The sequence below is a fragment of the Musca domestica genome, unplaced genomic scaffold, assembly GCF_030504385.1.
Source record: "Musca domestica strain aabys unplaced genomic scaffold, Musca_domestica.polishedcontigs.V.1.1 16, whole genome shotgun sequence".
In the NCBI taxonomy this organism is placed as follows: Eukaryota; Metazoa; Arthropoda; class Insecta; order Diptera; family Muscidae; genus Musca; species Musca domestica.
In genome coordinates, this window is record NW_026712219.1 from 16,017,206 (window position 1) to 16,044,215 (window position 27,010).

At 35.2% G+C, this 27,010-nt stretch overlaps 1 protein-coding gene across 4 annotated transcripts in view; it reads right to left on the reverse strand.

The window, feature by feature from the left end:
- Window positions 1–1,785: 1,785 nt before the first annotated feature.
- LOC101889050 (PDZ domain-containing protein GIPC3) overlaps window positions 1,786–27,010 on the reverse strand; it is a 54,558-nt gene continuing 29,333 nt past the window's right edge. Inside the window, exons 1-2 of one of the 4 annotated variants that reach the window (XM_020035245.2) lie at window positions 9,674–9,795; window positions 1,786–3,051 (exon numbers count right to left, since the gene is read on the reverse strand). In XM_020035245.2, the coding sequence (XP_019890804.1) occupies window positions 1,928–2,959 (1,032 nt within the window). In that variant the 5' untranslated portion in view covers window positions 2,960–3,051; window positions 9,674–9,795 and the 3' untranslated portion in view covers window positions 1,786–1,927. Of the gene's footprint in view, window positions 3,052–7,024; window positions 7,290–9,673; window positions 9,796–27,010 lie in introns of those variants that run through there. The other 3 variants (XM_059120175.1, XM_005179025.4, XM_059120174.1) reach the window with 3 other exon arrangements.

Sequence of the window (27,010 nt, forward strand, 5' to 3'; positions counted from 1 at the left end):
AAAAAATTCTGCGGTAAAAACGTTAGGTTTCAGTCAGTTTGTTTATATACCGCTAAAATATGGTCATACATTTATACGATTCAGGCAACTACTTGTTCGATCAAAATCTACATTAAGATGGCGCTTATTACCGTTTCGGCATTTAAAAACTTTAAATTTGAATTCCAGGCTATATTTCATAACTACACAAGACGTGATCTGTAAATTATGAATAACCGTACATTTTATCCATTTTTATATCTCTACGGCAAACATTTATTCGCTTATCTACATCAAGATGGCGCCGCTTGGAACTTTTGGAATATTTCATCAATCTCAGAATAAAATTAAAACCCTGGGCCTTACCTCATATCTTCCCTCCAATAACTAACCTTATCCTTTAATAGTAATCGCATAATTCTTTTATTCGCCTAAGAATATGCTCATCCACTTATATATTTCAGGCAAATAATTTTCTCTTTAAATATTTGCGTCCAGATGGCTCTTGCCGTTTTATGACTTCATTTGAAACCCAAGCTTTATCTCATTGCTTCGCATAATTATTTTATCCTCCTAAGAATATGCTCAACTTATATATTTCAGGCAACAATTTTCTCGCTAAATATTTACGTATAGATGGCGCTTGTCGTTATATGACCACATTTAAAACCCAAGCTTTATATCATTGCTTTGTACGCAAAATTATCAAAAATTTTGTAACTTGCGTCAGCCATTTCGCCTGGGCGTTGATAAGCTATCCCTTTTATCTCCTATATTTTGACCAACATTCTTTGCACCTGGTTACAAAAAAAACGTTATCATTAATCCGCCTAAACGTATGCTCATCCACTTATATGCTAATTCGTCGTTCCCTCAATATTTACGTCAAGATGGCGTTTGGCAAGGACTTTAACAAGGAACTTTTAGAATTTTTATAACGTTTTAGGACTAAATTTGGAATCCTTCCGATAGAAACCACATAAATCTTTTATCCGCATTAAAGTATGGTTATCCATTTATATTTTTATAGCAACTATTTTCTTGTTCCCTCCTACGTCAAGATGGCGCTTTTTAAAATAATTTACCTAAGAACTTTTACAATTATTATATCATTTCAGGACTAAGTTTGAAACCCGGACCATATTTCATGCCTTCCTAAGCAATATTAGCAAAATTTTCAAATTTGACTTCAGTATTTTCTTCTTGGCAGTCGGAACACTTGTCTATATTAAGACGGCGTTATTAACAATATTTTATAGTTTTACTAATTTCGCCTGCGAGTTTGTGATGTATCAGTTATATCTCTGTTCCAGAGCCAGAAGAATGTAAAAATGTTACAACCATAAGCGATTTTTCCTTTTGTGATATCGAAAATATTGGAAAACTTGTAAATTCTGGAACAGAGAAATAAATGACTAACTTTTTTATGCGCCTAAAAGTATTCTCTGCCTTTTTCGTTCCCCAGATATCTGAGTCAAGATGGCGCCCAAATGTTGTAGTCTGCCAAATTTGGAATTTAAAAAAAAACACTTCCTTACCACAAGATGGCCACTTTTGGGAAAATTGTTGATCTTTGATTCAGCCAGCGAAATAGTCCCTCCCAATAATTTAAAGGTATATTATTTTTTTTTTCGTCATTCTCTTTCAAATTCCAAGAAATTCCCTCCCCTTCCCCTTCAAATAGTTTACTTTTTGAGCAAATTATATTATCATTAATTTAAAGGTATTTAACTTTTTCTCAATTTTTTTTCTAATTCCAAGAAATCTCCCCCCCTTCCCCTTCAAATAGTTTACTTTTTGAACAAATTATATTATCATTATTATTATGTTTTATTTATTTACTAAATTATTATTATCATATATATTTTCTTTAATTTATAAAAATTAACAACAAATTTTTCTTTTCTCCTTCGCAATCTCCGCCACTCCTCTTCGCCGGCGGCACATCTTATTTATTACTTTTCTTGCGTCGGGCATCCGTTATAGCACCCCACAGTTCAATGATGAAGTCATCGGTAAAACCAAACGATTCCAAATCGGAGTTGTCAATGGCCTCGGCAAAATCCATGGAATTAGTTTTGTCGGCACCCAAATCCCAGATTTGTGTCGCCAATTCAGCATCGTTGATACCCATAAAGGATTCGAGCAGATTATTTATGGCCTCAATACCCGCTTGGGTGGAATCATCGAATATCTCCTCAATCTCTACATTGCCATTGGCCTTGAAACGCAGTGTTTCCTTGCCACTGCCATAGCCACCACGTCCCGAGGGCATACGTGACTGGGATCTTGGTCCAATACCCTGGAAACCGCTACGCATTGGTTCAACCAGACGCAGTGTGAAAGCATATCCTGTGGGTATTTCTTTGAGCAGGCGAGCCACTTCATAATGCCTCTTACCCACCATGCTGATGCCATTCAATTTCTCAATGTGATCGCCAACGAGTATGTGTTCGATGCGATCAATGATGGAACCCTCTTTGATACGTTTGATAAATGCAAAACCGGCACCATTATCGGTTATGGTCAGACCCAAGGCATCCTCCGATTTGATAATTTCAATTTCTTTCGGCTGTCCTTTTCGATGGGCGAAAATAAAGTCGTCCAAACCAATTTGACCGCCCAGCAATTTCGACATGTCCACCTTGTGAGAATTTAGGGTACAAAAGAGAATCTCCTCGGCTGGTATGTCATAGCATTCGGCAATTTTCTTGTATAGCTCTCGTACACTGGCAAAGCCTGTTATCAAACCCGTGGGACTGCCATGGGCCAACTGGCAATGGAATACTAATTGGGGTTTTGTAACATTTGATTCGACTGCCGATTGGCGTTGTTGATGGTTGCCATTTTGTTGTTGTTGTAGTTGCTGCTGCTGTGTGGGTGGTACCTTTCCATTTGCCGTCAGACCATTGTTGTTCTCATGAAATACGGAATCGGCTGGTATTGTGGGTTTGGGAACTTTCTTGGCAAACAGTGGCATTTTGAATTTTTTTGGGAGCGGGTGTTTTTTTTTTCAGTTGAGTCGATAATGAGTTTCGTGACAGGTTTTAAAATTTCCTTTAAGTTTCCAATCTATTTAAAGATGAAGAAAATTTCTGGGATTTAGTTTTGAGTTTGAAGACTGAGCTTTGGTTATTTTTCTGTGGGGATTTGTGATTTAGTTACCTTCACCATTTCAGTTTTTTGTTTTTGGTTAGTTAATGGGATTTGATGATTGGTGGTAATTTTGAGGTTACAGAAATGAAGTGCTGATATTTTTGTTAGACAGATACACAAGTAGCTATTTATAGGTCTAGATATATAATTTTATATGACAATGTCTAGTTAATTTGTTAACAATGCTTGGAGGTAGATTAAAATATGTTCAGGAGGTTTTTAAGAAACTTACAACCTATTCACAACCCGAATTATCAAAAAAAATTTCTACAATGTTCGAAAAATCCTACTAAATACACTTTCCCATACCCGTAAACAACTAAAAATTGTAAGCAAATTAAAAAAATAATTCAGTCAACAAATTTAACGGATGAAAGATGATAAATAACATCTAATTCACTGTTTTGGTAGTGCGCCATCTAGTTTTCGACTTTTTTACTGGTTTTCCTTCTCTGTACTTTTCAACAAACTCAGAGAGAATTTCATATTTCATTCTCTCAAAATAAATATTTATTAAAATTCTAAGGAAAATAAAATCAAAATTTTACTATAACTTTTTTTATAACCAATGCGAGAACAATACATTGGAGAATATTTCTAGAAATTTCAAAATATTTGAAATTCCTAAAACTTTCAAAATATCTGAAATTGGGTGCTATACCAGACATCCAAGGGCTTCATATACAAAATTTTAGTCAGTTTGTTTGTAAGATATGTTTAAAGTAACAATGATTCGCCATATTAGATATTTAAAGATAACTAGCCGATTTTTAGAGCGCCATCTACACGTGATGAAAATATTTATAGTAGTTTATTAAATTGAAGAGAGGTGTCTATAATAATTCGAAATATTTAAAATGGAAGGTATACTAAACGACCAACCCACAGAACGCTTAATATACAAAATGATAGGCAGATCGGCTACCAGGTGTGACTAAAACTTTCATGAATTGTCAAATCGAACATCACAATTAACGGAAAAGAACTTGTTTTGAACGCCATCTACGTGCGGTGGAAATATATATTGTGATTTGTTAAATTTCAGAGACATACTGGGAGCCATACTAACAACAAACAGCCTAACTGCTTCAAATAAAAAAAATATAGCCAGATCAGTTGTATGATGTGAATAAAATATTCAAGATGGGACATTTAGAGATAAGAGCGAAAAGTTTTTCCGAGCGCCATCTACATGTGGAGGAAATGTCTATTGTTGTTTGTTAAATTTCAAAGTAGGGTTTACCAACTTCCAAATATTTGAAATTGGGAGCTATGTAGAATAAAAAAACTTGAATCGTCAAACCGAGCATTACGAGTAACGAGCGCTATCTACATGTGGTACAAATATGCACAATTTTTGATTGTTGATATAAACCTGGAAGATATATCAATCGTTCAACCTTCCCGAGATATTGAAATGCAAAAGAACTGCAAGATTCATGGTCAGAGAGATTAAAATGAACTTGAATCGTGAAATCGATCATTACATGTAACGAGCGCCATCTACATGTGATGACAACATGCGTTACGTTTTTTTTTTTAAATTGCAATCAAAGTATTGAGTGCTTGAAATACAAATGTACTGTGAGATCGGTAGTAAGAGAGACTAAACTATTCATAATTTCCTAAATTGGCCTTAAAAACAGCCATCCTCAAAGTCCCAACTAATTTAATATGGGAGATATACCTATACTGAATACCTTTTGAGAGACCTTCACCAAAAAGTGAACTTTTTTAAACCAATAATTCTTGAAGAAATCCAAAGTTCTCTATAAATTTTCAAAGCTCTAAATTAAATGTTACGAAACATATTTAAAAAATTATTGGAGCCTCTTTGCAGATAGTCACGGCTGTATAAATACTTTAAAAAGTTTAGTATAGGAAGTTTACATGTGGTGAAAAAGTGCACCATATATTCGCAAATTTTGAATTGCTGAGCTAAAACTGGAAAGTATATCAAGCGCGCAACCATACGAGTTATTGAAATGGAATGTAGCTGCAAGGTTGATAGTCAAATACAGACTAAAATCACACCGAGCATTACGCGTAATAAGCGCCATCTATGCGTGGTAATATTTACACATTTTAATTTTGAAATCCGGAGTTAGATAGCCACTGCTAGAAATCTGATAAGTATTAGGAGAGACTAAAATATTCATTAGTAGTTAAATTGAGCATTGCCTAAAATGACTTATGACCAAAATGGCTTTCCTTAAAATTCCTAAAATATTAATTTATCATTGACAGAGTGAGATGAAAAAACTGCAACCAAATTTAGGCTGCTGTCATTACTTAGCCACTCGTCCGTCTGCTGTTAAATTAATTATTCCAGTGACAGACCTTTATATTGTTTACAAGCGTATAAAAGCATTATGGGGAGAATTTTCCAGAAAAAAAGTTATTCGTGATGGAATTCAAGCGTGATAGTGTGATTTCTTTATATTTGGCTGGAAGACCACAAGTGGCTATCGTTAGAGCACTCCAGCATTTAAATGTGAATAAATATTTGTGTCTCGTACCATCGCTGGTTACTGTGATACTGGTAGCGTAGCCCGACTTCAAGAAAGTGTGCGGAAGAAAACAGCAACATCAGCAGAAATGGTTCGAAAAGTAAAGAAGCGACTTGATCGAAACCCGCGTCGCAGTGGCCGAAAAAAGGCTCGTAACTGAAGATTTCGCAACATTCAATTCGGCAAATATTGAAAAATGAGCTCGGAGTAAAGCCATTGAAATTCCAAAAAGTGCAAGAACTTACACCGCAACGGAAAGAAAATAGAGCTAAAGAGTTGCTTCGCTTGGCCGAAAGTGGTGATCTGCCGAATTTGGTTCGTGTGACGGTTTCATTGGCCGTTTGAAGACCATAATTCGTGACCAAATCGAACAAATCTCAACTTATTCTTAAATTTGATACTATTTCCGAAATTTTTTGCTTTCAATTTCAATTAAATTAAAAAAATGTAAAAAGTATGGCGTTTGACTTTGTTGCAGTTTTTTTTTATCTCACTCTCTGTATAGGTTCACGTTTTGCTATATCACCCACATAATGGTACCTTGATGATTTTTGCCATATTTTTCCAAGAATTTGTCTAAAAATTGGTATTTGTAGTTCAGAATGGGTTCTAGCTCCGGCGACAGAACATTGAATATTTAGGTCCACGTTTTCCTGTCGCTCACATATAACGATACCCACCGATATTCAGTATTTGGATAATCCTAGTCACATTTACCCACGAAACAGTTTTAAATTTGGTATCTAAGAAGATTTGGTAGATAACAATCCTTGAAGCATAAAATTGCCTATGGAGGTTCGAGTTTTGGTATGGCCTCAACTACTTTATGATTTTTTTAAATGTTTAACATCATTGTTCAAACGGTCTTGCTGGTATTTGTAATTTAAAGTAGTAAAAAATGTTTTCTGTACCCAAAGGTGGAGGGTAATAAAAGTTCGGCCCGGACGGACACATCCACCATGGGACCATATTTAATAGGAGTTAATAGGAGCAGCTAGAGTTGACTGCACTTAATATTGCATGTTTCACATTTATCATCATTGATTGCATTTTTTGTTGTTTCAAAAACTTCGTCGCTTTAAAACTTCTCAGTTTTTTCTACGGAATTTGTAATTAGTAAATACTAAATAATATTTTTTTTTTTGAATTTAGCTATCAGCAAAATTGCTTGTCAAAAACTATTTGCAGTGATTGATGATTAATTGCAAAGCAAAGGAAAAAAACTAAAGGAAGTTTAAGTAATAAAAGAACAGGCCGATAAAAATTGTTGAGGTTATGTTAGAATGTGGTTAATAACAACAGTTGATAATGCGATGAAACAAAATGTTTATATGTATGCACATGAATATTTTATTTTGGTATAAAAACAAATTATTTACACTGCTTTTTATGCACCAACACCATTCAAATGTTTTTTGTTTTGGAATTTGTTTTCAATTCTTGAAGGGGTATTTTATTCGAGTATTACTTTTGTTCACCAGATTAAATTATTATTTGTTGTTTTGCATTTGTTTTTGTTAAATTATTAAAAAAAAATTAATGAAACTATTTTTCTATTCTTTTATCTTTAAGCCAACGCGTACACGGCGTCACTGACAATGACAAAGACGGCGACAACTACAACGAATGAGTGGTGAGAGGGCCCTCTCTATCTATCCAACAACACAAATATTTTCCACAAAAAAAAACACAATTTCCGATAAGATTCTGGGGTTTGTTTTCAAATAAAAATCAAGAAAGAAATAAAAAAAAATTAACAATACTCCAAGAGGTGTAAACTTCCATCAGCTAGAAATATGAGGGCGACCGTTCAATACTGAAGCGGAGTAAGAGTTGAAGACCGAAACGAGAAAGATAAGGGCAACGACGATTGGCCGATAACCAAACATTTGTATTTTTTTATATTTATTTGGAATGATAAGAACACTGGAGCAGGCAATTGATTCCACAAATAAAAAAACACCAATGAATGTCACCACAAAACGGTGAGGTTTCAATAATTTCTTTTAATTCTATCTTCCTAAAACACCACACTGGAAAATATGTTGTCTTGGTCCGTTTACTTGCAACGTCGGTGGCAAACTGAAGCAGAAGCAGGAGAAGATAGATAGAATTTTTGGAGGGAAGAGCAACATGTGCTTTCTTCTATTACAACATTTTTTTTTATCTACTCCATGTGCATCCCGCATTATGGAAATGAACACTTAAAAGTTTTTCTTCAGCATTTTCATCTATTTTTGGTCCACAGGGGAACTTGTGGTGGTCTATTATTAGAACAGACTGCTGGTGGTGGTGTTGCCCTAAATTTTTTTATTTAAATTCTATTCAAAACACTCGGCAATTATGTTGTCAATTAACAGAAGTGATATGCCGTGGAGAGGGAGGCACATGGTAAGTTATCGCATAAAGCCAGCATACTATTGAATTTCCTAATTGAATTGTATTGGGAGTAATGGGAAAGTTAAGATACAACATTCAACAAATATAAAATGTCTATTGTGTTGTCCGAAAGAAACATGGTGCTCTATCCGAACACCTCAAGGTGCTCTTTATTCCTATAGAACACCTTGAGGTGTTCTAGATGCCCATAGAACATCTTGAGATGTTCTAGATGCTCTTGGAACACCTCAAGGTGTTCTAGAAGCCCATAGAACACCTTAAGGTGTTTAGATGCCCATAGAACACCTTGAGGTGATCAAATGCCCATAGAACACCTTGTCAACAACTCAACTTGAGGTGTTCCATTGACCAGAGAACACCTTGAGGTGTTCTATTGACCAGAGAACACCTTGAGGTGTTCCATTGACCAGAGAACACCTTGAGGTGTTCCATTGACCAGAGAACACCTTGAGGTGTTCCATTGACCAGAGAACACCTTGAGGTGTTCCATTGACCAGAGAACACCTTGAGGTGTTCCATTGACCAGAGAACACCTTGAGGTGTTCCATTGACCAGAGAACACCTTGAGGTGTTCTATTGACCAGAGAACATCTTGAGTTGTTCTATTGACCAGAGAACATCTTGAGTTGTTCTATCGACCAGAGAACACCTTGAGGTGTTCTATTGACCAGAGAACACCTTGAGGTGTTCTATCGACCAGAGAACATCTTGAGGTGTTCGATTGACTAGAGAAAACCTTGAGGTGTTCGATTGACCAGAGAACACCTTGAGGTGTTCTATCGACCAGAGAACACCTTGAGGTGTTCTATCGACCAGAGAACACCTTGAGGTGTTCTATCGACCAGAGAACACCTTGAGGTGTTCTATCGACCAGAGAACACCTTGAGGTGTTCTATCGACCAGAGAACACCTTGAGGTGTTCTATCGACCAGAGAACACCTTGAGGTGTTCTATCGACCAGAGAACACCTTGAGGTGTTCTATCGACCAGAGAACACCTTGAGGTGTTCTAGTTGCCCATAGAACACCTTGAGGTGTTCTAGTTGCCCATAGAACACCTTGAGGTGTTCTAGTTGCCCATAGAACACCTTGAAGTGTTCTAGTTGCCCATAGAACACCTTGAGGTGTTCTAGATGCCCATAGTACACCTTGAGATGTTCTAGTTGCCCATAGAACACCTTGAGGTGTTGTAGTTGCCCATAGAACACCTTGAGGTGTTCTAGCGGTCTATAGAACACCTTGAGGTGTTCTAGTCGCCCATAGAACAGCTTGAGGTGTTCTAGTCGCCCATAGAACAGCTTGAGTGGTTATAGTTGCTCATAGAACACCTTGAGGTGTTCTAGTTGCCCACAGAACGCCATGGGGTGTTCGAATGTCTACAGAACATCTTGAGGTATTCTAGTTTCTTATAGAACATCTTGAGGTATTCTAGATGCCCACAGAATACCATGAGGTGTTCTAGTTGCCCATAGACCTCCTTGGGGTGTTCTGGTTGCCCATAGAACACCTTAAGGTGTTCTAGTTGCCTGGATGTCTTCAGAAGACATTTAAGAAAATATTCTTTCTCTTTTTCAATATTCTACTCAAATAAACAAATATATTTGTAATAAAATCACACAATTCAATTACCTCAGAGCGAAATTTACAATGACTTGAGAATTTGTTGTTGGAAAATCCAGAAAAAGTAAATTTTGATAAAGAATTGTTATTTTTTTTTTTTTTAATTTAATTTTTTTAAAACTCCGAATGGAAACAAAACAATTGAATGAAAAACTGAAAATGTCAATAAAAATTATTTATCATTTCATATTGTTTTGATTTTTGCTTTTGTAATAGAATTTACACCGGGAAAAAATTCAAAACGGATTTTTAAACTATTTTAAAATATTTGTGAAAATAAGTTAAAATGACGAGCATTGAACCTGTTAAAAAGGGGCTAAAGGTGAGAATATGTAAATCGCTTTTTTGACTGGCTTAAGTCATCGGCTTTTTTCTTGGCAGAGAAACAAAGGAATTTTAGGTTGACTTAGTTCGATTTTGGCCCTATGCTCCTTGGGTTTTTTTTTTTCAAAGAAGCCAGGCGATGTCTTGAGACAGTCAAGAATGATATTTATTTATTCTCACCTAAAGGGGTAGCCTTTTGAAGCCAAAAGAAAAAACATAATTTTAAAAAATATTGTTTGAAGATATCTTTAAATAAAAATTATAATTATAATTATATTATAAATTTTTTGAAGTATTCATTGGAAAAAATATTAAAAAAAAAACTAATAATATATTTGAAGAGGCGTTACAGTGATTTTTTTAGGAAGGGCAATCTGTTAAGGTGGGAATACATAAAGCGCTTATTTGGCTCGCTTAAGTCATCGGTTAGCTTCTTCGGAAATGAACAAAGGAGCCTAGGCCCAAAATCGAACTAAGTCAACCTAAAATTCCTTTGTTCCTCTACGAAGAAGTCAGAAAACATGGCTTAAGCCAGTCAAAAAAGCGTTTTATGTATTCTCACCTTTAGTCCCATTGCATTACATTTTTAAAGTATTTTTTGTTTTTTTTTTTTAAATTTTTTCAAGAGCCAGAATTTGATTTTTAACAGATTTTTTTTTAATTTTAATTCAGGGGTGTGAAGTTTTTATGAATATTTTTCTAAGCAGCAATCCGTCCCCTAATCATGTAAATTTAAAGAATATTTTATGAAGCAACCAGTTTTTATATAGTCTTTATAGATGTTGCTGTGATCGACCCCGCCCCCTTTTTGAAAAACCATTGATATTCCCACAAAATCGTGTCACTGAACTTGTGCTGCCTTCCCGAGCTTATATATACATTTATATGTACATCTATGCAAATTATAACGACCCTGGTGGTTAATTAAATAGTTTGTTGACACTCCTAAACTAAATACGCAAAAAAGCTACGCAAAAATAGTTTGAGCAGATACCACACCAATACATGCAAAAGAGAACAACGAAGCAAATTCTTAAACAAATTCAAGTGCTAACATTTAATTTATGGAAATTACTTTGAGAAATAGAAAGGAAAGAGCAAGAATAGGAACTACGCAGAAATAAACTGGAATATACGAATGAGTGGAAGAAATGTGAAAAAAATGCAAAAACACATATAAATTTCGAAGGAAACTTAATATGCAGATATTATTCGGAAACTTGACCCGTTTGAAATTTATTTTTATTGGAAAATTTAAAATCTTTAAATATCTCAGGGAAAAATCAATAAAAATTATAAAATAAGTGCCTCAACCATTATTATTTAGATATAATTTCTTTATCACATATTCAGACCTAGGGTAAATTCTGAAGACTCTTATACAGGGTGAGATGAAAAAACTACAATCAACTTCAGACTGCTGTCATTTCTAAGCCACTCGCCCGACAGCTGTTAAAATTATTCCAGTGACAGCTCATTATATTGTTTACAAGCGTACAAAAGCATTTTCCATGAGAATTTTCCAGAAAAAGTTATTCGTGATGGAATTCAGGCGTGATAGTGTGATTTCTTTATATTTTCTCGAAAACCACAGGTGGCTATCGTTAGAGCACTCCAGAGCACTAAATGCGAATAAATCTTTTGTGTCTCGTATCATCGCTCGTTACCGTGATACTACTGGTAGCGTAGCCCGACCTCAAGGAAGTAGACGGAAGAAAACAGCAACATCAGCAGAAATGGTTCGAAAATTAAAGAAGCGACTTGATGGGAACCCCCGTTGCAGTGGCCGAAAAATGGCTCGTTAGCTGAACATATCACAATATTCCATTCCGCAAATATTGAAAAATAAGCTCGGGGTAAAGCCATTGGAAAGAAAATCGACTCAAAGGAACTAAAGAGTTCCTCCGTTTGCCGAAAGTGGTGAACTGCCGAATTTGGGTTTCTCCGCTCCGATGAGATAAAATTCGTTGTCCAGCAGTTTGTAAACAAACAATATGATCGATCCTGTTTACTTGCCAAAGAGGTCAGCTGAAATTGTGCACCTTTGGTTGGCTACCAGAACTCAAGCGCCGGCCGGCCATGGTAATGGTGTGGGCCGCTATAACAGCCAATGATCGCTCTCCGCTTGTATTAATCGACCATGGCATCAGAATAAATGCCGAATATTATCGCGAAAATATTCTGGAGGGTGTATTAAAGCCTTGGGCACGCAAACATTTTGGCCGCAGACCTTGGACATTCCAATAGGACTCAGGACCATCGCACTCAGCACGCGCCACCCAAGAATGGTTCCAAAATGAGGTTCTTCGCTTTGGAAAATATGCACAATGGTCTTCGTTTGACTATTGTGTCTGGAGTATTTTGGAAAGCAAGGTTGGCACTGAAAAATATCAAAGTGTCGACACCTCAATGGTCCAAAATACCACAGACCAACATTCGGGCAGCGTGTGACGGTTTCGTTGGCCGTCGTGTCAAAGGTGACCAGTTCGAATAAATCTAAACTTGTTCTAGAATTTCATGCTTTCACTCAAAAAAATTAAAAAAAAAAAAACAAAATGTCAAAATTATAGCGTTTGACTTTGTTGCAGTTTTTTTATCTCACCCTGTACACTTAACTGGTTCGAATCTTAGGGTGGAAATACATAAATCGCATATTTGGCTGGCTTCTTCGTAGATGAACAAAGGAGTTTTAGGTTGACTTAATTCGATTTTGGCCCTAGGCTCCTTTGTTCATTTCCGAAGAAGCCAGCCGACGACTTAAGCCAGCCAGATAAACGCTTTATGTATTCCCACGTTTATTTTTATTGGAAAATTTAAAATTTTGAAATGTATGAGCTCCCTCCTACCTCCTTATTGTAGCATGTGAACTCCTATCTTAAGGAAAAATCAATAAAAATTATAAAATAACTGCCTCAACAAATATTCATTAGATATAGCTACAGCCCCACTATAAAAATTCGTTTCTAAAAACCAGACCTTGGATAATTTCTGAAGGCTCATATAAAATGTCCAATGACCTTGATGCGGCATCTGATAAGCCGCTTTCTTTATTTTCGCACTTTATACGCAATATTCAAATTACTTTTGCAATTAAGTATTCTTTCTTCCTCTCCGATCTCCCATTGAACGATCTACAATATAATATCGTTCAACATTAGCTTTACTAAGTACTCATAAAAAATTAAAAAAAAAAAAAACATAAAATAAAATAATATGAAATGCTAATTTGATATTGCCAGCAACACTAGAAAAACACCAACAACAAAAACTCAATGATCAAGCCCCCCTAGTTAGCCGGTCGGTGCGCCGGCACCCAACATAAATTCTTCCGCGTTGAGCGGCAAAACTAAACAGTAAAATAGCAACAATAAATGAGGCAAATACGACGACAATGAAATAAACTAACAAATACATATGCAAAATAAATTGCGTTCTAAGTTTTCAAAACAAAAAAAAACTCGCAAACCGAAACCAACAACACCTTCTACTATTTGGACTCGAAAGCAATTCTATGTGTGGGAATGTGTGTCAAACGCGTGTTGTCCCCATTTTAAAGTGGGTGGAGGATTTTGGGGACATACGAAATGGGGGGGAGATAAACGAATGTTTTCCGAATAGTTTTGGATTTTTGGGAATATTTCAAAAGAATATTCTTATAGGCCCATGAAAGTTCGTGAAAAAATAATCTAAAAAATCCATGATTATCAGCCCTCTTTAAAACTATTTTCAAAAACTAAAAATTGTGGGACTTATTTCTTAGAAAACATATTCTTGAGATGTTATCCTTAAACCAATCCAAACCACATGGCTTCCAAAATATTCTAAAACATAAAAAATTAAATATAGTACAAAAAAATCTAAAACAAAAGAATTCTGAGAAATTTGTAAAAATTGTGACTCTAATAGTTCTTGAAAATAATAATTCTTAATTTAATTTCTCAAAAGTAAACACCAGTGAGAGTTGTGAGAAAATGTTTCAAAAACAAGTTTAATGAAATCAGTCGGTATTTCCGACAGCTGTGTTTATACCCCCAGCCAATGTTCGGCTATTTGAATTTATTTTGACTTGGAGTGGACCAATATTTTCCATTTCGTATCTGACATAAGTCTGATTAAAATATTAAAACATATCAGATTTGGATTTTATATTGACTACTTGCCTCACTTTAAATTAGATATAACTTAATATTTCGAAAAGTTACCGTTGGTGGGGGAGGTACCAGAAGGAGTGGTCCGATATTGTCCATCTTCACAACACAAATATTGGGATGTGCCGAGTGCGAAGGGTTGTTCCAAATTTTGAACTTTTGTGGGGAGGTACTAGAAGGAGTGGTCCGTTCAATCCGTTATTCATACCAGGCCTTGCGTTAGTGGAAATATTGAAATGCGCGAAATTGGAAGATAATCAGACTCTTACCTAAAATTTTATAAACGTTATATTTATTCAAAAATTTAACCCTTCTATCTGCTGTCTTCATACCATATCTTGCTGAAATAGAGGTATTGGGATGTATGAAATTTCAAAGGAATCGGATTCTTCATGGCTATTCAAAAGTTTGAGCCATTGTGAGGGAGGTACCAGAGGGAGTGGACTTCACACCAGACCTTGGATTAATAAAATTATTGCGATGTGTGAAAATTGAAGACAATCGGACTCTTAAATCAAATTTTATAAAAGTTGTAATTATTCAAAATTTTGTCTCTTTGTGGGAGAGGTACTTGTTGGAGTGGACCGATATTGCCCATTTTCGCACTGACGTAGCGCTGATAGAAATATTAGGATTTGCAAAGTTGGAGCAAAATTGGATTATCTTTCTGTGCAAAAAATATTTTTTGAAAATTTCGAACTTTTTTGGGGGAGGTACCATTTTAATAAAATTATTGAGATGTGTAAAATTTGAATACAATCGGACTGTTACATCACATTTTATACGAGTTGTAATTATTCAAAAAGTTGACACTTTTTGGGGGGAGGTTCCGATATTGTCACTTCTAGAACCTGACCTAGCACTAATGCAAATATTAGGATTTGCAAACTTGGATCCAAATAGGATTATCCTTTCCCTTTGTGTGTAGTAAAATTTTTGGAGAATTTCGACCTTTTGTGGGGGAGATACCAGAAGGAATGGACCGATATTGCCCATCTCCGAACTCGATCTAAGTTTGAGAGAATATTACGATGTACCAAGTTTGGATCAAATCGGAAACTCCCTTCGAGAGTTATTGTCCAGGGCTTTTTATTGAATTTTTTGAGGACTTTCATAACTTCTATTTTAAGGACTATGTTATGATTGTCGATTTAAAAAAAGAAAATGTTAAGGATTCTCAAGCCATAATTTTTAAATAACTGTTTTTCAGCTTCAATGGATTATTTAAAAGACTATTAAGGATATTCGCGAATTTTTTATGAATTTTTTGAAAGGACTATCGTTGCTAAAATCTTGGATTTTTAAAGAATTGTTGGAAAGCACTATCGTTGTCATAATCGTGGATTTTTTAAGAATTTTTTGACAGGGCTATTGTTGCCATAATCTTGAATTTTTAAAGAATTTTTTGAAAGGACTATCGTTGCCATAATCGTGGATTTTTAAAGAATTTTTTGAAAAAACTACCGTTACCATAATCATGCGTTTTTAAAAGAATTTTTTGAAAGGACCATCGCTGCCATAATCGCTGATTTTTTAAGAATTTTTTGAAAAGACTATCATTGCCATAATCGTGGATTTTCATGAATTTTTTAAAAGGACTATCGTTGCCATAATCGTGGATTTTTAAATAATTTTCGAAAGGGATATCGTTGCCATAATTTTGGATTTTTAAATAATTTTTTGAAAGGACTATCGATGCCCTAATCTGCGATTTTTTAAGATTTTTTTAAAGGACTATCGCTGATTTTTAAGAATTTTTTGAAAAGACCATCGTTGCCATAATCGTGGATTTTCATGAATTTTCAAAATGGGCTATCGTTGTCATAATCTGCAATTTTTTAAGAAATTGTTTGCCACAATCGTGGACTTTTAAAGAATGTATTAAAGGACTATCGTTGCCATAATCGTGATTTTTTTAAAGATTGTTTTGAAAGGACTATCGTTGCCGTAACCGTGGATTTTTTAAAGAATTTTTTTAGAGGACTTTTAAAGAATTTTTTAAATGACTATAGTTGCCATAATCGTGGATTTTTAAAGAATTTTTGAAAGGACTATGTTGCCATAAACCTGGATTTTTAAGGAATATTTTCGTTGCCATAATCGTGGATTTGGAAAGGATTATCGTTGCCATAATCGTGGATTTTTTAAGAGTTTTTTTGAAGGGACTATCGTTGTCATAATCTTGAATTTTTGAAATAATTTTTTAAAAGAACTATCGTGACCATAGTCGTGGATTTTTTAAAGAATTTTTTGAGAGATCTGTCGTTGCCATAATCGAGGTTTTTTCAAAGGATTCTTTTGGAAGGACTGTATTGTCATAATCGTGGATTTTTAAAGAATTGTATCGTTGCCATAATCGTGGATTTTTAAAGAATTGTATCGTTGCCGTAATCGTGGATTTTTTATGAATTTTTTTAAAGGACTTTCGTTGCCATAATCGTTGATTTTTAAAGAAGGGCTTAAATATGACAAAATAAGATTAAAGGTCTTATAACAATTAAATAATTTTGAACCCTATCACCCTTTTATATAAGTCCACTGACCAATGGCCCAGAACAGATGATCAATTTTTGCATTGTAGATAAGAAAATGCTCACGCGATATGATTTGGGTTTCGTACAAAAACTCACACACACACACACATTCACAATAGATGAATGACTATGTTATTATGGCGATAGTAAGCAAATTTGACCTTGTTTATAAATTGAATTTATTTTATTTTTTTTTTTTCAACAAATTCTTTTGGATTCTAAAGGCAATTTTTCGCTCTTATGTTTATTAGCACATACTGGGGATAGAGTAAAGTAGCTGATTAATAAACAACAACAAAAGTTTAAATTTAGTTCAGAGTTCTGTGATGCCCCCAAGGTCTGTGACGTTGATCGAAAATCAGCTGATTATTTAATATAAATAAATTAATAAATAAAATAATCGAACAACAACAAAATCATCGTTAGAAAATAAAACACGTGCGGCATTTGTGGGTTCAACGCGCACACATACACACAAATGGGAGGAACACCGCTTCGATTGGGTAACACGGGAAAAAAACGTGTTTCTGTTGTTTTTTTTTTTTTGAAATTGATTTATAAACAATGGAATTTTATTAGAAGAAATTTCATTAATTCATTCCGTTTTTTTGCAAAAGTCAACGGACAGAATGTTAATCATGTTCGGTGATGATGTGTGATTTTGAGGCTATTTGATTTGAATTTGTTTCTTTTTTGGAAAAAAATCTGTGCTATTTATTGGAGTCTCTTTTAGAGAATTATTCAGGATTTTTTAAGAACAAGTTTTGAAGGAATTTCCAAGGACAATCAGAGAACTTAAAGTGGATTTTTAAATATTTTTTGAGAGAAATCCAAACCTCGATTCTGATAAAAACAAAAAAAATGGACGGAATTTTAGCCAATAATCCTGGATTTTTAAGAATATTTTTGAAGCCTCTTTTATAGGACCATTTTCATAAATGGCAGGGGCATTTTTGAAGGATTAACCGACCCCCCTCCCTTCCGCCAAATTTTGTGCATTTTTAAAGAATATACTTTTAAAGGAACTTTCATAACCATAAACGTGATTTTTTTAAGAAATCTTTCAAAGGATTACCAGTGACAGAATCGTGGATATTTTCGAAGGACTATCAAAGCAAAACAACTATGGTCGTGGATTTTTAAATAAAAATTTCTAAGGATTATCCAAGCCACAACCGCTGATTTTTGAGAATATTTTTAGGGACTAGCAGAACCACAATTGCGTATTATGAAAAAATGTTTTTAGAAGGCCATAATCTTGGATTTTTTAAGAATTTTTTGAAAGTTGCCATAATCGTGGATTTATAAACAATTTTTTGAAAGACCGATCGTTGCCGTAATCGTGGATTTTTAAAGAATTTTTCGAAAGTTGCCATAATCGTGGATTTTTAAAAAACTTTTTGAAAGTTGCCATAATCGTGGATTTTTAAAGAATTTTTTGAAAGTTGCCATAATGGTGGATTTTTAAAGAATTTTTTGAAAGTTGCCATAATCGTGGATTTTTAAAGAATTTTTTGAAAGTTGCCATAATGGTGGATTTTTAAAGAATTTTTTGAAAGTTGCCATAATCGTGGATTTTTAAAGAATTTTTTGAAAGTTGCCATAATCGTGGATTTATAAACAATTTTTTGAAAGACCGATCGTTGCCGTAATCGTGGATTTTTAAAGAATTTTTTGAAAGTTGCCATAATCGTGGATTTTTAAAGAATTTTTTGAAAGTTGCCATAATGGTGGATTTTTAAAGAATTTTTTGAAAGTTGCCATAATCGTGGATTTTTAAAGAATTTTTTGAAAGTTGCCATAATCGTGGATTTATAAACAATTTTTTGAAAGACCGATCGTTGCCGTAATCGTGGATTTTTAAAGAATTTTTTGAAAGTTGCCATAATCGTGGATTTTTAAAGAATTTTTTGAAAGTTGCCATAATGGTGGATTTTTAAAGAATTTTATGAAAGTTGCCATAATCGTGGATTTTTAAAGAATTTTTTGAAAGTTGCCATAATCGTGGATTTATAAACAATTTTTTGAAAGACCGATCGTTGCCGTAATCGTGAATTTTTAAAGAATTTTTTGAAAGTTGCCATAATCGTGGATTTTTAAAGAATTTTTTGAAAGTTGCCATAATCGTGGATTTTTAAAGAATTTTTCGAAAGTTCCCATAATCGTGGATTTTTAAAGAATTTTTGTGAAAGGCCGTTCGTTGCCGTAGTCGTGGATTTTTTAAAGAATTTTTTAAATTGTGGCCATAATCGTGGATTTTTTAAATAATTTTTTTTTTAAGGACTATCGTTGCCATAGTCGTGGTTTTTTTTTAAAAATTCCTTGAAAGGGCCATCGTTGCCATAGTCGTGGATTTTTAAAGAAAAAGAATTTTTATTAGACACTAGCAGAACTACAATTGCATGTTTTTAAAGAATATTTTTAGAAGGTCTTTTCGAGGATAATCAGGGCCATAATTGTTGATCTTTGATGGATATTTTTCGAATAATTTCACTAGGACAATTGAAGCTAAAATCGTGATTATTTATCAAAGCCATAATCAGCATTTTTTTGGAATGATATTTCAAAGGATTTTTAAAAAAGGATAATTGTGGATTTTTTTAAAAAAGGACTATCAGGGTCATAGTCGTGGATTTATCAAGTATAGTTTTTTTCAAGCACCTTAGAGTCGAAAACGCGATAGCGTATTTCGAAAACTTTTTCCAAGGACAATCAGAGCAAAGGATTTTCAAAATATAACCATAATTGGAAATTGAAATATCTGTTTTGTAAGACAATTGGAGCAATATCTGTGATTCCTGTACTTTTTTTTGAGAATCAAAGCTCTAATCGTTGAATTTTATGCCGTAATAATGCCCAATCAAAGTTTCATTTACAGACTGTCTGTTTTCCCACAATCGTGTGTATCGTTTTTGGGTTTCAAAATTATTACTCAATTTTTAAATCCCAAATACAGGCAAAACAACATCCATCTAACAACTAACAGTTACTTGGCGTCCATAGAAAATAAAAGTATGTCATAGAAGATAAAAATGCGAAACCAAACCTGTATACCTAACTTGCAAGTGATCTGTGCAAACTGAAAACCTGTGAACAAAAAAAAAAAAAAAAAAAACGGCTCAGCTGGTTTCAGTACTGTTGCTGATGTTATTGTTGTTACTTTACCACCAATCATTGAAAGTAAAAAAAATCAAGTACACCACGTATGAATAACCCACCGTTCCATTGCTCCAACCAAGTAAATCGCCTGATCTTAAAGTTAAACAAAACTTCAACTAACAAAAACAACAACAACAATACTAAATAAATAAACTGCACACAAAAATAATAAATACAAAAATAATAACTTCAAGTAACCAGCCATCAACATGAATAGACAATGGCAAGAAGAAAACGAATATGAAGGCTATAGCCAAGTGGTGGGGTGACGTTCGAAGAAATCTTATAAATCAGGTTTCCAAGAAGAGGTTCAGTGCAGAAGGTTACAATGCCACAACCAAGTGGAAATCTGAAGATCTTAAACAAGTCTTTTAGATGCAGATTTGTAATTACTATTATTCTGAAGGATCACGAGGGTTCATCAGTCATTATTTCGATTTTCGAGAAAATTATTGAATGGAACCATCAGTCATAAGAACAATTTTCAGCATCAGAGACATAATTCTGGAATAAAAAAAATCAAGAGTAACTCAAAACTTAGAATCCATTTCTATTCAGGGTGCGATAAAAAACTGCAAAAAAGTCAAACGCCATAATTTTTTTAAATTTTATTTTTAATTTTATTGAATGAAAGCAAAAAATGACGGATATAGCATAAAATTTTAGAATAAGTTTAGATTTGTTCGAATTGGTCACCTTTGGCAAGAATTATGGCCTTCAAACGACAAATGAAACCGTCACACGCTGCCCGAATGTTGCTCTGCGGTATTTTGGCCCATTCCCGGCGAAGAGCTTGCTTGAGGTGATCGACACATTGGTATTTTTTAGTGCCCAGCTTGATTTCCCAAAAGATTCCAGACGCAATAGTCCAACAGATTAGTATCCGGAGATTTTGGTGGCCATTGTGCGCTGAAAATGAAGCGAGGAACCTCATTTTGTAACCATTCTTGGGTGCCGCGTGCTGAATACGATGGTGCTGAGTCTTGTTGGAATGTCCAAGGTCTGCGGCCAAAATGTTTGCGTGTCCAAGGCCTTAATACAACCTCCAGAATATTTTCGCAATAATATTCGACATTTATTCTGATGCCACGGTCGATTAATACCGTAGGTGCACATTTTCAGCTGACCTCTTTGGTAAGTAAACACGATCATTTTGTTTGTCATTTACAAACTTCTGGACAACGAATGTTTTCTGATCGAAGCGGAGAAAACCAAATTCGGCAGTTCACCACTTTCGACCAAGCGAAGCAACTCTTTAGCTCTTTTTAGTCTATTTTCTTTCAGTTGCGGGGTAAGTTCTTGCCCTTTTTGGAATTTCAATGGCTTTAGCCCGAGCTTATTTTTCAATATCTGCCGAATGGAATATTGCGATATATTCAGCTCACGAGCCATTTTTCGGCCACTGCGACGCGGTTTTCGATCATGTCGCTTCTTTACTTTTCGAACCATTTCTGCTGATGTTGCGTTTTTCTTCCGTCCACTTCCCTGGCGTCGGGCTACGCTACCATTATCAGGGTAACGAGCGATGGTACGAGACACAAAAAATTTATTCACATTTAAATGCTGGAGCGCTCACGAAAGAATTTTGTACAGCATTATTTTGGAGGGATCAGTCAGAGCTGTCACTTTCCGAAATTTGTACTTAAGTTCTAAGTTCAAAAAAATAGCAAAATTTTCCAAGATTTCAATGTCGGAATTTTAGATTTTAAGGTACCAGAAGTAATGGCTTGCATAGAATGGTCGATATTTGCATTTCCAAAAAGATGGTGTGTAAACAAGAGCACAGATTTGCTCGTTTTGGCTCGAGAGTGTAGCTTGATTGCGAGCTGCAGTGCTGCAAGAGTATAAGTTTTATACGAAATTTACTTTCCACTCTTTTATTTTTTGCGGAAGGATTTCCCTCTTACTCCTGTTTGAAACATTAGAGTGGGAGGCCAAACACTCGAAATATGATAAGAGTCTACTCTAAGAGTGAAATCGAGTGGAAAAAAATATTTTGTTTGCTGATTTAGGTATGCTTGTGTGTAACAGCAGAATTATTGGACTGGTTTGCAATTTTCTTCAATGTATTTGTTTCCTTTGTAGCACATACACCCACAGTATGACAAAAAGTAAAAAGTACTCTTCATCAATAGAATTTTGAGCGAATTTTTCCCTCACTCTTACATTCAAGCATTCTCTCTCTTATTCGAGTAACATCGAATGAGTAGATTTTGCTCATAGAGATAGACCCATAGTTACTTTTGAGGGTATTCATAGAATCAGAGTCGATTTATGCATATCTGTCGGTCGCAGATCACATTTATTATCCGATTGAGATGAAATTTTCCAAAATATATTTGTTCGGCCCAAGGGCGAACCCTATTGAAATTGTGGAGAATCAGTCCTAATTTAGATATAGCTCCCATATATATCCTCAACCGATTTCGGGTTAATTGTACTCCAAATGGCCAATATCGCTCCAAATGACCTAAGTACATCAAATTTGAAGAAAATCGGTTTTGAAATAGTTATAGCTCCCATATATATCGGATCAAACGATTTAGGGTTTTAAGTCCCTCACATGCATAATATGCACTCCACAAGAATGATATTTGGTACCAGATATCAGATACATCTCAGAAATAAATATTTGCAACTTTTTGTCAAGATCGGCTCAGATTTAGATCTAGCTCCCATATATATCATTATCCGATTTCAGGTTTTTTTGTACCATCCGATTTTATGGTTATTGCTTACCATATATGTAATATCAGCCCAAATCGAATAGATTTTTATAACCTCCACCTTGGAAAGGAGGGTATATTAACTTTGTCATTCCGTTTGTAACATCCTTAAATATTCGTCGTAGACCCCATAAAGTATATATATTCATAATCAGCATAAAATTCTAAGTCGATTTAACGATGTCCGTCTGTCTGTCTGTTGAAATCACATACAGCCCACATTATTTGACGTAGAGCGCCAAAATTTAGCAGAGCTATTTGCATTGTGTCTAGGATGGTTGGTATTGAAAATGAGATATATCGGTCCACGTTCTGGTATAGCCCCCATATAACGGTACCTCCCGATATTCGGTATTTTGATGACTTATGCCACATTTTTTCACGGATTTGTCTGGAAATTGGTATTTGTAGTTCATAACGGGTCCCTGAGCGTGTGGCAAAATATTGCATGTATAGGTCCACGTTGTGGTATAGTCCCCATATAAAGGTACCTCCCGATATTCGGTATTTTAGTTTTTTTGCCACATTTTTTCACGGATTTGTCTAAAAATTGGTATTTGTGGGTCATAATGGGTCCTAGTTCATGTGGCGAAACATTTTAATTATAGGTCCACGTTTTGGTATAGCCCCCCATATAACGGTACCTCCCGATATTCGGTAATTTGATGATTTTTGCAACCTTTTTTCACGGATTTGTCTGAAAATTGGCTTCCAGCTTCTGTGGCGAAACATTGCATGGATGGGTCCATGATTTGATATATCCCCCATATTATAACGGTACCTCCCGATATTCGGTATTTTGATGCCACATTTTTTCACTGATTTGTCTAAAAATTGGTATTTGTGGGTCATAATGGGTCCGTGTGGTGAAACATTGTAATTATAGGTCCACGTTTTGGTGTAGCCCCCATATAACGGTACCTCCCGATATTCGGCATTTTAATGGTTTTTGCCACATTTCTTCTAATGTTTCTTTTACCCTAAGGTGGAGGGTATTAAAAGTTTGGCCCGGCCGAACTTAATGTTTTTTTACTTGTTTCATATTCAACCGAATTTTACTATTCGCTAAAACTCGGTCCGGTATATCTGTTTCTCCATTAAATATTTTTAATATAATCCTCATCGAAGTCATACCATGCACTATACAGCAATGTTATTTGGTTCATAGTCGGTATTATCTACTTCACATAAATGCTTAAAATCAATTTTTTTTATGGGAGCTCTGATAAAGACGCGAAGTGGTATATGGTATCATGTAGTCGGCCACGCCCAACCTTTGACCTTCTGGTACTAGTTGTTTTTCTACACCCACGGGTTGTCCTGCTCGAACTTGAGCAGGTCTTGTCTGGTCTCTAATTATAAATATAAGTTCCAAATATCGGAACAATTTTAAATACGTATTGTTAGCTTCCGCTGAGGCAGTAGCAGGCACTTTTCCTAGATTATAAATATGTGTGACTAATGAATCTAATTTCCATTGATAATATGCGTCCCATACAGATCAACGAAACCATCAAAAATCTTACGATATTCCATTTGTAAATATCCCCCATTCTATTTATAGCCCAAAAATTTCTTGAATTAAATTAAACAATTAAATATGTTAATATTATTAACTCGACAAAGACAAAGTTTGTAAGCACGTGTATGTGATTAAATGTGTCAAACTCTGTAAAAAGCCCTCCATCCCAAAAAAGCTGTTACCTTGAATTTTTAAACCAAACAAATCGAGGGGTGTTGGGTGTGTGTGTGTGGGAGGGTAAATTGCCACTGAATATCGTAAACAAAAACAAGTTCATTAAATGTACAATAATCATAACAACAACAACAGCAAATGCGAAAACAACAAATGTCTGGCGGTCTATGCCGCCGCCAACGTTTTCATTTTTTACTAAAGCCAAAACCATATTCCTCCCCAGACGTGCGATCAGACAAGTAGACGAGCCCACAATTCGCTGGCCAATCAAAAACAACACTTGGCTTTTTCTGACAGTCCGCCAACCAGCCAGCCAGCCTGCCAGCCAGCCATACGCGGAAATGTTTTGTAACCCAAAAACAACAAGTGACGCTGTTGCCAGCGTCACACAGCGATCACAAAAGCTAAGGAATGTAAATATGTTTACGATTTACACCCCGACCACACATGAATTCGAATCGATTTATTTACACACAAATACACTCACATAAATATGTTTATCACATTTTCACAAATAAAATTATCGTGCGAAGCAATGCAATTAGAAATTGTTGTTATGATCGGTTGTTTTTCTTGTAAATATCTTATGAAAATTCTTAGAATTTATGGCGATATGAAAAAATAAATATTGTTTGATAAATAAAGCGATACAAAACAACATACGAACCCTCAAAGATCGGACATTCAAAATTTCAAAACAATACCAGAGTTTGTAATTAACAAAATCTTGAGTGTACACCCCTAGATCTATAGAATGTAGCGGGAATACACTGCTCACCGCTCTAGATACTCGGTAAAGAAGCTGTAGAACCCCTCAGTATACGTCCCTGACCACAGTATGGAATAGGATATAAAAATCTGCAAAGATAGCATTTTTATATAGAACTATACAGGATGAGATAAAAAAAAACTGCCCGAATACAGGGTGAGATAAAAAACTGCTCTGCGGTATTTTGGCCCATTCCCGGCGAAGTGCTTCCTTGAGGTGATCGACACATTGGTATTTTTTAGTGCCAGCCTTGATTTCCAAAATACTCTAGATACAATAGTGCAACGGATTGGTATTCGGAGATTTTGTTGGCCATTGTGTGCTGGAAAGGAAGCGAGGAACTTCATTTTGTAATCATTCATGGGTGGCGCGTGCTGAGTGCGATGGTACTGAGTCCTGTTGGAATGTCCAAGGTCTGCGGCCAAAATGTTTGCGTGCCCAAGGTTTTAATACACCCTCCAGAATATTTTCGCGATAATATTCGGCATTTATTCTGATACCACGGTCGATTAATACGAGCTGAGAGTGACCATCGGCTGTCATGGCGGCCCACACCATCATCATGGTCGGCGCTTGAGTTCTGGTGGCCAACCGAAGGTGCACGTTTTCAGCTGACCTCTTTGGCAAGTAAACACGATCATTTGGTTTGTTTACAAACTGCTGGCCAACGTCTGAAGTTGGTTGCAGTTTTTTCATCTCATCCCGTAGGACTTCTGTCCAAAAGAGAACTTCGAGTGATGTAGAAGACCTTTAAGATTACTTGGTTATTTATGTTTTTATTTAAATATCTTCTTTAGACATTGACTGCTCTAGAGGTCCTCTAATGTTGTTGCATCTATTTTTTCGGGTAAGTCCTTCCGGGTACAGTCCGGGTCCCAGACGTTCGGGTCATAAATCTGGGGTCCCGGGCCCGTCCTCCAAGAAAGGATAGCTTCCCGGAATCAGGGTAAAAATAACTACCTCGAAAAAATGGAAGAGTTTTTACTGAACTAGAGTTGTTCCCTTTTCAGCTACAAAAAAACTCTACTGGGTCTTCTCTTAATAGAAATGCTTTTGAATATTTTTTCTATGGAAGACCTCTAAAAGGGCTCATATGTATAGAACACTATCAGAGGATCTACTCTTTATAAAAAATAAGGGGAAGACTGTCAGAGGATCTACTATTTGTAGAAAATATACAGATCTCTTCTATTTCTAGAATATAAACAAATACCTGTAGAATACCTTCTCTCAATAGAACACCTGCAACGGTAAAAGAGCTGCATCCTTTAAAATATATCAATTTCATTAATTTGTTTTATTTTTATTTAAATTGACAAACCTTGTAAACGAGAACAATAACAAAACCATGGCATATTGAGGAAACGTTAAAACAACAAAATTATTTGGGTATTTTACATTCGAAACCTCGAACTGGTAATTTTATCGTTTTGTTATTCTCATCAAAACAATGAAGACGATTTTTGTAAACAACGATCACCTTTAAAACAAAATAAACAAATACCAACATTCTTTTTGCTGTAATTCTGCCTTAGCAGACAGCAGATGTAGCAGCACCAAAAGTCGTCATCTCAAGGTCACGTGAATAGAACTGGGTGGGAGACACAACAACGTTAGACGTCTGCTACGATCAATGAGTGACTAATGCAGTGCAATAGCTGGGAGGTGGAAAATTCCATGTTAGGGTCGAAGCGCATGGTTATTCGATTATGTAGAAGGTTTTGGGGTTCTCAGGTCAACATTTTTATAATGGTCCTTCATATGATATGATCTAAACCAGACACTATGGGTTTCTATATAAAATATACATATATACCAATAATTAGATATAATTTTTTTTACTCTTTAACAAAGTTTTTAAAATTGACTGGGATAATTCTAAATCTCTCGAACTTCGGTGGTAGTGGAAATGTGTCATATCGAGTAAATTTGTTTTATGGGGGTATTTTTCTACTGGGAACTGAAAATTCCTAATTTGGGCCAATAAAGG